This window comes from Astatotilapia calliptera, chromosome 12 (genome assembly GCF_964374335.1).
Source record: "Astatotilapia calliptera chromosome 12, fAstCal68.1, whole genome shotgun sequence".
Lineage (NCBI taxonomy): Eukaryota > Metazoa > Chordata > Actinopteri > Cichliformes > Cichlidae > Astatotilapia > Astatotilapia calliptera.
In genome coordinates this window covers 36,944,081-36,956,257 of record NC_137433.1, presented here as the reverse complement: position 1 = coordinate 36,956,257, position 12,177 = coordinate 36,944,081, and the positions used below count along the sequence as shown (strand labels likewise).

The 12,177-nt window shown below is 40.2% G+C and overlaps 1 protein-coding gene across 2 annotated transcripts; it reads right to left on the bottom strand.

Annotated features, from left to right (window-relative positions):
- Nucleotides 1-1,753: 1,753 nt before the first annotated feature.
- On the bottom strand, nt 1,754-3,039 carry LOC113033995 (C-C motif chemokine 21-like). 2 transcript variants are annotated; one of them, XM_026188249.2, is made up of 4 exons: nt 2,852-3,039; nt 2,599-2,713; nt 2,346-2,453; nt 1,754-2,249 (listed from the first exon to the last, which is right to left on the bottom strand). In XM_026188249.2, the coding sequence occupies exons 1-3, from the start codon at nt 2,910-2,912 to the stop codon at nt 2,351-2,353; spliced, it is 279 nt and encodes a 92-aa protein (XP_026044034.1). In that variant the 5' UTR covers nt 2,913-3,039; the 3' UTR covers nt 1,754-2,249; nt 2,346-2,350. The 2 variants fall into 2 exon arrangements, with proteins under 2 accessions (XP_026044034.1, XP_080143588.1); XM_080287462.1 differs by lacking the exon at nt 1,754-2,249 and having other exon boundaries at nt 2,342-2,453; nt 2,852-3,008.
- Nucleotides 3,040-12,177: the final 9,138 nt, after the last annotated feature.

Genomic DNA, 12,177 nt, shown 5'->3' with positions numbered 1-12,177 from the left:
TGCAGAGCAGACTGGTTTCAAGCGGCGAGCATCGTGAGAGTCGGAGGCACACTTTGTAAAAGACGTGTACGCACAAGCAAAGCAGCAACAAGAAGGGTAAACACCTGTAACCACCACTAACCTCTCACACATCATCAACATCACATTTAAAAAAAGGATGACAAGTGTAGCTCGAGCTGACATTTAGATGTTTATCTAAACGCTAGAACAGCTTTGAAATTCACACGAGTTGTTCGCACTAAAGTAAAAACCAGCATTTCATGCGGCTACCGCTTTTGCGCCAGCTGTGGTCTCAAGGCCGGAGCTGAACAAAAACACCCTGATAACAGACTGTGGATAGACGGTTTCTTCCTATCCTACGCAAGGCCACCTGGGTCGGCTGGAAGACTGTTTGCTTAGCCTGGCAGGGCGAAGGACACTGTCTCAGCTGACACGCACACAAACACACTGATACACACTCACACCCCCCTTTCCAAACGCCTTCGATGCTTTTCTCCTCCCGGGTCAGATGGCAGGTCGACTGGACCGGCGCAGACATGCTGCAGGACCGGATGCGCTGTCTCTCACCCTTTTACCCGTCCCTGTTGCTTGTCTTGTGTTTCTGTGGTGTATTGACAGTCATGTGCTTTTTGTGGGGTTTTTCTGTTATCAAACTGTTCTCCCATTAGGAGCTCACTCTGAGTGGAGTTTTTTTCTCTTCCTCTCACCTCACCTCATGTTATGTATTTTCGTTGTCTTTTCCTATCAGCCCACCTCTCTGACATGTCTTCCCAATGTGTTGTTTGTGTAAAGTTTGGTCAGAAGGTTCCTTTGTAAGTGCGCATGCGCCATCAGCGTGCTGCCTGCTGTAAGTATTCTGATTAGATTCAGTTCATCCCGACGTCCAGATTAACAGAATCTACTTTTTGGGAAAGAGGTTAGGTCATGTGCAAATACTCCAAAAGTCCAAAACACTCAATTGTAGATGGTTATTCTACTCCTAGCTGTTAGCCACAGCTGTGGCTGTAAGCACAGAACACTCAGCAGCTTGCTGTTCTGACCTTCTGTTTGCAAGGACAAGCAAATCAGAAGACAGCTTAAAGGACGTGTTTCTGCTGCAAGACCCAGTATATGAGGAGTTTGTTTTGTTTGCTTTGATCATAATCATGTAAACTCACTCTAGTATAGAAATATGATCTCGGAAATGAGGAGAACTGGTCCACTTTAACAGTTCTTCAGTGTGTGTGTGTTCATAGTTCTTCTGGCACGACACCAGTTCCACATATCAGCAGGTAACATCTGTGTGGCTGCTGGATAACACATCGCGCTCACAGAGGTGCAGAGTGAGATACCGCTAAATACACCCTGATAAGGAACTCATGTTCACTCCACCATCACACGTCTTTTATCTGAGCACATATGGCTCAGTTTGTTTTCATTCACTCTCAGTTATCGTTTTATTCTGTTTTATTGTTTGGGCTTTTTAGTTCTTTGAATTTTACTTTGGTGTTGCTGTAGCTCAGGAGGAAGAGCAGGTCATGTGCTAATTAGAAGGAATTGGAATTGCATGGCAAATTTCCTTTGGCAAGATACAGAATCCCACGTTGCTCTCTGGTGTGTGAATGAAGTGTGTGTGTGTGTGTGTGTGTGTGTGTGTGTGTGTGTGTGTGTGTGTGTGTAATTAGAAAACGTGACAACTTTTGTTTTTCTTTTCTTAAATGATTTGTTAGAGAAACAGACGATTTAGTCATAAATAAAAAGACAGCAACTAGAATTTACAAAATAATATCCGAGTTTATTTTGGGATAACTCTCTACAATACATTTGATATATACAAGCCGTGTCATCAGATTTTGTACAAGCTCTTGCAAAAACAGAAATGCGAGTCATTCACAGACACTGACAGAAACAGGATTGTAACACTGCTGTCAGTTCCAGGGCAAGTTCAGGCAAATCTTTCTATTTCTATGGATCATTCATAACAAAAAGGAAGAAAGAAAAAAGAGACGTCCACAGCTGCTCGTCTCAGAGTTCGAGTTTCACCACAGTTTCACCGCAGTCACCACAAAAAAACAGAAGAAACACATGTAGCTATATATTGAGCCAATGGCCGAGGCATGGCAGCTTATACAGGACAACATTATAAATAAGATGAAATGATGATTTCTCCGTAATCGCTCTAACAGGTTTTAATCTTCTACAGTGCAACATTGCCATCACAGACTATGAGATCTGGTTGTCTCCATCCATCCTTCCCAGAGTTTGTTCATCTAAGAAAAAGCAGAAGATTCATTGATTAGCCGGTGCACAGGGAATAACTTTTAAAAATCACATGTGATGGAGTGAGGAAATCGCTTCGTTCTCACCTCATTTACTGTTGCTTTTTCTTGTTCACGATATTGATGAGATTTCTCACCCATGGTTTCTGGCTGGGGTGGATGACACACAGAGTTCTGCCACTGTTGGTAATGAACCTGAAAAAGCAGATGAGATCATGACGTGAGATGAGGCAAATACAGGTAAACCAGGCACTGTGGGTCTTTAGGAAAGCAACCCTGCACAAATACACTCACTACTTAATACATATGCATGAATGTTGTGCACGTGTTTGACACTTACACAGTAGCGCTTATTTGACAGCCTTTCCCAGCTTCCTGAATGATGTAGTCCACGATGTTTTTGGAGGGCAGACGTTTGTCGATAGCTTGCAGACAGCAGTCCATTGCGATCTCACCTGCAGGGAGAAATTACAAGAGAAGACTTGTAAGGACACACACCAATGTCAGTTTAACAGGCAGAAGAGTTTTATACATGTGATAGTCTAAATCTGAGAGATGTCATGCAGTCTGCACCTGTTTTCTCTCTGTCTTACCTGATGCAAAGCTAAAGCAGAGGACGCCCAGCAAGAGCAGAGCTGCAACTCGGGAAGCCATGTCTCTGATTCTTCGTAGGTTTGCTGCGGCTTGGCTGCTTGAGCGAGTCTCTTCAGGAGAGCAGAGGAGGCGATGGTGTGAGGAGGAGAACTACAGGTGCATTTATACAGGTGAGCAGGCGAAACTGAAAGTGTTCTCTCAGCTCATTGACTGGAAATGGGTGAAAGTTGGCACAACAACAAGGAAATGTTGGCACGTGGCAGGACAATTACAGCTTAACTCCTCCTGACTTTTGGTTTTCTTGCCAAAGAAACTTAACGAGTATTTTTTTTTTTCCCACATGCTTTCCTGACACCAAGCAGGAGTCTTTTTTTCATGTATGTTTTGTGCAAATGTTACAAAAAAGGAAAGATTTTGCAATCAAATAAATTGGAGTCTTCTGATTTTTGGGAAAATAAAAGTCTGAGGATTAGCTTGTATCAGTCAGTGCAGGTGACCCACTAGTGCAAGACAAAGAGCAGTGACTCTGAGATTCTCTGCAACTAATGTAAAACTGGATGGAAACATTGCAACATCCATCCATCTTCATCCCCTAAACAAAGTCAGGTCACCTGAGCCTATTTTCCCTTTCACAGGGTGAGAAGCACACTAGTGTCTGCTCAAGTGGAAATCCTGGAGAAAGCTCAGGCATGTGTAATTTAAGCTTCTATTAAGCAATATTAAAAAGGGGGGAACTAGCTGATATCTGCATCCACAGCTGTGCTGCTGCATCATGACTGCAAATTGTTTTTAGGCTATTTTGGTGCACTACACTACAAAGTAACAACAACATATCAAAGCAGGTTAACACGACACATTTCTGCAAAACCAAACAATTCTTGCAAAACTTATATAGCTCAGGTATTTGCATCATTGAGTGGATGAGCACATGGAGCACCAACTACACAACATGGTTTGTCATACATGGAGGGAACACTCAGACACAAAGTTATCAGATTTGGTTCATAACACAAAAGCAGTCAAATAGGAAGCTAAGAAGTGTTTTGTGCGTCATTTGCTTTCAAACATGCTCGAAACAAAAAAAGGTCTCACTTGTGATGCCACGTTTGACTCTGAAGTGAGCTGTGTTTGAACACATTCAGTTTTCACACTGGCTGCATGTCAGCACTGGCAGAGCTTCGAGAATTCTGTGCTCATTTTACCTCATTAAAGCTTTAGGTTTATTTTACAGCTTTTAACAATATTGATTTCAATTAGAAATTAAGTATTATTGTAGTTTTATGAACCACTGGAGACTCGTGCAGACTACACTTGCACCGACGGGCAGCTGACCCATATGGAAAAGTAAAAACTTATAAAAGACTTGCATAAGATGTGGCCTACTTCATATCGTGAATCATATAAGGCTTATATGATTTACTCATGAAAGTGGCCACTTTCATATATTGATTTAGTAAGTATGTGTTTTCACTCTTGTATGCTTTTCATACAAGTTTCACACAAGACAGATACAAACTTTATTAGATTTATATATATCTTTTCCATATGGGGAGAAAGATCATTTAAACTAACTTTGCACTGTGGGAAGAAACCTGGAGAAAACCCAAGAGGCACAGATGGAACAAAAGGCCCATGGACATTCAGGCCTTCTTCATTTGAAGAAACATTTTCAAGGCTGTCTTGGCCAAGATAAACAGCAGTTCAACCAGCCGTGATTCCACAAACAGCAACACATGTGCAAATGCACAAAAAAAGTTTATTTGTGCAGAAGATCAAGAGTGAGATTCAGAAACAGGGAGAATATAATATTTAAAGCTACGAATATTGTTGGCCAAACAGGGGCAAGAATGTTCAAGCAGAGTCTCCTATAATGTCCTTAAATGTATTTATTGAAATCTATTCTTTGCAGATGGATCTGCAAATTTAAATACCTTTTTTAAATTATTCAGTGTTGCCTTTAGGGCCTTTTTAGCTTTAGGTGCACTACACTGAGGTGTGAAGACCTGCATAGTGATAGTATCATTTTGTGGTTTGGGAAACTGCTCTCCCAAACCATGCTCTTGGCATGTCTACAAAAAGATATCAGTCTACAATTCCAACACAAACAATTGCATGAAGTGGAAAGTTGTAAATATCTCATCTTAATCTTGTCTTTACAGTAATAACCCCAAACTTTAGCCGTTGGGATCCGTCTATTCACTGTGCGGTTCGGGGATTTTTCATGGAATGCGTACGGGCAATCGCTTTATTGTGTTCTCTTCTGAGTGTTTATGCTTGTGTGTGCATGCATCCAACACTAGATCTCGATCTGGGAGAGCAGGATTTGCTGCACAAGAGCAGCCAAACCTTTCCCGCCAGAAAAGAGGGTTTCGCCAGGAGTGATGCAACTTTTACAAAGCCTGTGGAGAGACGCAAAGCTTAACTTGTTTCACAGGAAGTAGTGTAGACCGGTTTCCCCATTAATCTTACTGTTTATTTTTTTTCCTTGTCTCCACTAGTTGCATTCGATGAATCAAGATTATCCTACCTTAAGATTAAGGAAAGTTATTATCTTGGTTTTGTGGCCTGCAGCTTACAGCTTTTGTTTAGTCTGATCTCTCTAAAAAGCTTCCTCCTCAGACGTATCGGGCTTGCTTCATATGGTAAATGGCCTGTATTTGTATAGCGCTTTGCACGTACAAATGAACGTTTAGAATAAGAAGATCACATTGTGTAAAAAAAGAATAAAGTCAATACCTAAACACCATTTGAACCATGTATGAAAACAAAGAGTTTGCAGAATAAGAGCCAGCATGTTGCATAAAACACTGTAAACTCTGCATAAATGCTCCCATTGGATTTCACCTGCCAAGCAACCACATCTTGAGAGTTTTTGTGCGTTGCAAAATTTAAAATAAGATACTCATGGTCCCGTCTGTATTCCCCCCAACTGTCTCACAGTTCCTTATACACAAACATGAAAATGGTTTAAATCCTTTTTCCAAAAAACATTTTGTGTGTTCATGTTGGTAAACGTTTCACTTCCTTAAATCTGCGTGTTGACCTTCTGAAGTTTTACACATACATGCAGAGTTAATGGTCATGTGTTTATGTTGTTGTGAAAGAAGCTGTGAGTTCTAAAAGCACCACATTTCATTACAAAGAAATGAGTCAGGAGGAAGTTTCTCCAGTTCAGCACCCAGGCTCTTCTACTATGAAGCCATGCTCGAGTAACAGATGCGGTTTAGCATCTTGCCAAAAATCAGAAAGACGACTTCTGTGCACGGGAGCATGTTTGTCTAAAACTTTCTAGCATTAATGGTGCCTTTTCCAGTTTGTCTCAGTCCATTTTAAAAGACGTTGGCTCAGAGAAGATGGCAGCATTTCTGGATCATGTTCAAATTTACTTGCAATTTACTTGCATTTGAGAATAACATGGACAAATGTGTTAATAGACAGAGGTTTTTGGAAGAGTTCCTGTCCCAAGCAGGGATTTCCGTGATAGAATTGTGCCAGTTTTTAATACAGTGCTGCCTGAGGGGCCAAAGATCACAAGCATCCAACATCGATTTTCAACCTTGTCCCTTATTTCTCAAGACTCTCAAAATCTTTTGATGGTATTATGTACTGTAGATGACGAGATAGAGAACAAATCAAATGTTTAGAGAGTTTCGATTTGTTCTGTTGTGGAAAAAATCTGGGTTTGTGAGATTTTGTTTTTATTTACATCTCACACAATGTCTCAATTTTTTGGAACTGGGGTTGTTTTTAATTGGAACAAGAGAAGCAACAGAAAATTTCCCTTGACCACTCGTGGTTTCTGTTATATTGTTGCTGAGGGAAGTACTTCTTGCAGCACATGAAGTAATTCAATCAATCAAGCAATATTTACACAAATGCCCTGGCTGGAGCCAGAGCATGCAACCTTTCTCTGTAGCTTAGCAAATATTAATATTAATATTAATACCAGCAATAACGCCTGCACTACCCACACAGCAAAATCCACACATGACTGTTTAAAACTGCAAAACGGAGTCTTTGCCAAAAGTGAGCGTTAAGAGTACCAAAAGATATTTCTCTTCCCATTCATCGTTCCGACATTCCAAACTGATGTTTAGTTAGTCATAGACAGCCGCAGGCCCTGCAGGCTCCCATGCAGCCACATATCAGGTGTGAAACATCAGCTGTGTCGTCGTACCATGTGGGAACGTAGACAGAGCGGAGATTGATGGAGTGTATCGATGTGTATCTGGATGTCTCAGAGCGAAACTAACTTAAGGTTTGGATCCGAGCCTGCTCGCAACTCACTCCACACCTGTTTGGTGTTTTGGGCTCTGGCCCTAATTAAACACTTCCTAAGGATCTGTCTTACCAAGTGTAGACTTATACAAAGTACACAGGCTGAGAGTGACAGCTTTAAGTGTCAAAATCATAGATTTGTTTGCTTTTGCAGTATTAAGGGAGGACAAACATGACCGTTCTTCCTCATAGGCATACATTGTTTTTTAGCCTTTATTTCGAGAGTGGACAGGGCAGTAGGGTGACTCAACCACTGGGTGGCCTTGAGTTTCACATCTTGCTAGTATTTCTATGTTACTCTGACTCACGCAGCTCTTACATTGAAAAATAAAACATTAGTCTGTAAACTGAGATACTGAAGCTGAGATGATCACAACATCAATAAACAAGAGTGACCTGTTTCTGCTGACAGCCATAAATGCCCATAACATAGCACAACATTGCCTCCTCCATGTTTAACAGATGATGTGATACGATTCGGACGATGTTTCTCTTCATCTGAATAATCTTTGTTTTGTCTGCACGTAGGGTTAGGGCCTTCCTGTTGTAGAGTGTAACCAGTGGTTTGCCCTTTGTTATAATCTTTCTGTACATTTATGAAAGTGTCTTTGACACAGACTTTGACAATATTATACTTTTTTTTCTTAAGCAAGGAAAAAGCTCTGCTATGACATACTTTAGCTGTCTTCTGTGGTTTTTCAGGTCTTTCGATGTTGCTGTGCATTCATTCTTTTTAAAGATGTAGCACAGTGTTGATTTAGCCACCTTTAAAGTCTCTTTTATAGACTTATTTAACATTTTCAGGCTAATGATGTCCTCCCTTACTTTGGACCTCTGGACTTTTTATTGAGTGTTCCTGAGAACAGCTATGAACTACAGTTTCAACATTTTTTCTTTGTTTTTTGTTATTTGAATAACAGGGGACCTCTCGTCCGATTACTTTTGAGCATATGAGGATAGTGCGTATGAAGTGGCTTTAATTCATTATCAGGTCATGTAAATATTTTTGTGAAAGCATAACGCTGAAAGTTGACACTTTAATCACACCGTGTCAGATTAATTTAATCATTTTCTGGTAACTTGAGAACTGATTGCTAACAAAGCTCATCTTAACGTTTTTTTTGCTGAATGGATCATACAAAGAGAAAAAAGAAGAAAGGCTGTATAGAATTGAAGGTAATTTTGTGTGATGATCTTGTGTAAAGTCATCCCCTTCCAGTAAGCTCAAATTGTTTGATTTGTTGTTGACACAGGTCTTAAATAAGTGGAGGATTAAAGGTACAAAACAAAATCAGTCCTGCATGTCAAAAATACAAAAGATGTGCACCAGCTTCTTTATTTTGGCTCGATCTGTGAAAGCATTTACTGCTCCTCCCCTCAGGACATTCACCTCCTCTCCTGGCACAATGAGGCCTTCGTGAATACAATTCTCACAGAGCAAAAAATTGGAGTTGAGGAGTTAAACGAGTCCAAAAACCACGTGATTTACAGGAAAGCGGGAGTAGACTTGAATGCAAGTTAAGATCTATTTTGGAGTGAAGTTAAACATGGGCAAAAAAAATTGAGCAAACAGCAGAGGGCTGTTAAATAAATAAATATCAAAGCAAACATATGGCAGTAAATCTGATCAGACTCTTCTTGCATGGCTAAGAGAATGAGTGCAGCTGGGACAGTCCTTGAAAGTGCAGACAGCTAGTTTATGCTTTATGTGTTTTAACAGCTGCACTTTACCCCCCCACCCCCACTTTGACACATATGAAATTGCTTTCATTCAACTTTTAAAACCCAACAGGAAGCTATTCCTGAACCCCCGGGCTTTAAGGTCAGAGGACAAAAGTACAAGTACTGTGCTTGCATGGGTTCTCTTTGGGTACTTCAGCTTCCTCTCACAGTCCTAAAAATGCATAGGTTAGGTGAATTGGCAGGTTTATATTGGCCATAGATGTGAATGTGTTTGTCGCTCCGTGTTAGCCCTGTGCTTGACCAGCATGTGCACTAACCTTCATCCTATGAAGGCTAGTATAGGCTTCCTCCTGAGTTGGATAAATAGAAGAAAATTGATGAGTATCTAAATTGCATTAGCAAGGTGTTGGGCCAACTTGAAGGTGACTCTGGGCCTCTACTAGAGAGTGAAGCATTAAAGCGGCTGGTGTTGTGCCAGCTGTTTGTAAGTTATCTTCAGTATCTAGCTAGTGCTAGTGCTAGCAAAGAGGAGCGAGCATAAAGAGAGTAACGTTTTTTACTCCTAACGTTTTTTACTAACTGGGAGGTAATTTCAAATACAGCTTTTTTTTATATCAGCTCAGCAAACATCAGCAAACATGCAAACTGTTTGTGTGCAGTTTGTCACAGTGTATTGCTAGCTAAAAGGCCTAGCTAGATTTCTCAGGGAGAGTGCACGATAACTTCACTCAAAGATGGAGAAACATGTAAGAAAGTCAGGACAATGAGGAAACGAGAGGTTGGATTTAAAGGTAAGGATGCTCGGTGGCATTTGACAAACTGCAAAAATGTAATGTCATCATTTTAATCACATTTTGGATCTGGAACCTCTATATGTATGTATATGTTTTTATAAATTATGTATTTTCATCCTGCAAAATAAACTAGAGTATACATACTTTGTGTTTTTCCCATATGGAAAAGAAATAGTAAAAACTTATAAGATTTATATAGATCTTTTCCATATGGGTTCAAGCGTTGCTTGAAAATACTAATGTGGTGAATTTTGTAGTAAAGCACTGTGGCGGTGTGCTCAGTGGCTATGGAGCTCATGGTTACAGTTAATTAACATCAAATGTAGCAGCTATTAACTTGCATTTAAGCTGACGATGCTTAGATTCATTCACTGAATGCCATTTTTATACCAACTTTATCCAGTCTGGTATAAACGTGGTACAGTGTAGGGGATGGGAATCAGCCAAGGTGCGAAACATTTGCTTACATGTTGTTGAGTTCAGCTGTGTAAATCCACAAAGGTCAGCAGGTCAGCTGATCACAGCCTGTTCAGGAGCTCATATTAGAAGTCCTTTGCTTGTGGTCTGTACTCGGCCAGTACAGCAGACCTTAGGGTTCCAACAACTGCTGAATCTCACTTTAACCCTTAACTTTACTCCCTGTTCTGATTAGTTGTGGAGACAAAGTCACCTCTACAATGTAGGCAAATGGTTACTTTCACTGCTGTGTCCTGCATGACAGATTTGAAGTGAGAATTATAATTTTGATTGGAATAACATTTGCATTTTCATGAACTAATATTATTATATTATTATGTTGACAGACTATTATTGTATTATTATTGATATAAAGGTTCAGATAACCTTTGCATTAGAATAGATGGTAAAATCGTCCTTCAAGTACAAGAACCTGTACATTTTCACTTTTGCTTGAGTGAAAAAGTTGCTTCAGTACCTCAACTTTTACTCAAGTATTTTTAAGACAGGTATCTGTACTTCTACTTATGTAAAGAAGTCTGTACTTTTGCCCCCTCTAGTTATACTTTGAGGTAACTCTTTCATTGAGAAATAGAGGCAAACCATCATTGCAGATTGCCCCCACAGCACAACAGAGTTGCTGGATACCTTTACTTTAAGGAGCAAGTGTTCAGGTGGTTTCTTTCATTTTGATTCTGGTATCGTTTGGCCAAGAGGCGTAGTTTCAAAACTTTTTTTGGCATCCCAAACGTGGCGGTTTTTCTGTCAGCATCATATTGAACCTAGCGAACACCAGATGTCAAGATTTGAAGGAATAGTTGAAGGTTGGGAAAATACGCCAAGACAGATGACAAGATTGGTCAAATACGAGATTAGTATCGCTTTTCTTATCTAACCCTTGACAAAAATGTAAACAAAAGTATTTCCAGCATTTAGTACTCCGTGGGTGAGTTTTTAGCAGTTCATGTAGCTGAACAATGACAGTTGATTGACAGTGTTTTATGAATCAGATAAAAACCTGAAAGCAGGATGGTTTGAAGTATCTGCAGCAATCAGGACTCTTCACTGGATGTTTCATGTAGAGTTACAATATTGTAGTTAGAGACAATGTTGAAAATGTCTTCATATTTTGCTAAAACGAACAATAGAGTTTGTACAGCGAGCTTGAAAGTCAGTATTTGATATGACCACCCAGACGCTTTTCTTTCCAAGCTCTTTAGACAACCATGACCTGGATGACTGAGAACCTTTATTCTTCTACACAGCCTGAACTCTCTTGAGTAAGTTTTTCTTTTCTCTTTTTTAAAAGTAATATTCAGGAATAGTTCTCCATTCTTCTTGAAGGTCAGTCAAATGTTAGCTGCCTCTTGTTCCATTCCCTGTGGCGATGATCCCACACTGCTCCATTAGTGATACTTTTACTGTATTCGCAGTGTTTTCGGGATCATTGCCATGCTGAATTTTTTTTTTTTTACTTATTCAACTTATTTTAACTTATTTCTGTCATGTCAAGTGTACAGCACTTTGTGTTCACCTGGGAGTTGTTCTGAAAGTGCTATATAAATAAATTGCTTGTTTGCTTGCCAAACCATAACAGAGCCTTCACTGTGTTCTTCTGATCTCCTCTATACATATTGATGACAGTTTAAACCAAAAATGTCACATTATGGATTCATTCAATTCAATTCAGTTTTATTTACGCAGCGCCAAATCACAACAACAGTCGCCTCAAGGTGCTTTATATTGTAAGGTCGACCCTACAATGATACATACAGAAAAAACCCAACAATCAATGACCCCCTATGAGCAAGCACTTTGGCGACAGTGGGAAGGAAAAACTCCCTTTTAACAGGAAGAAACCTCCAGCAGAACCAGGTTCTGGGAGGGGCGGGGCCATCTGCTGTGACCGGTGAGAGAAGGAAGACAGGATAAAGACATGCTGTGGAAGAGAGACAGAGATTAATAACAAGTGTGATTCAGTGCAGAGAGGTCTGTTAACACATAGTGAGTGAGAAAGGTGACTGAAGAAGAAACACTCAATGTATCATGGGAATCCTCCAGCAGCCTAGACCTATTGCAGCATAACTAAGGGAGGATTCAGGGTCACCTGGTCC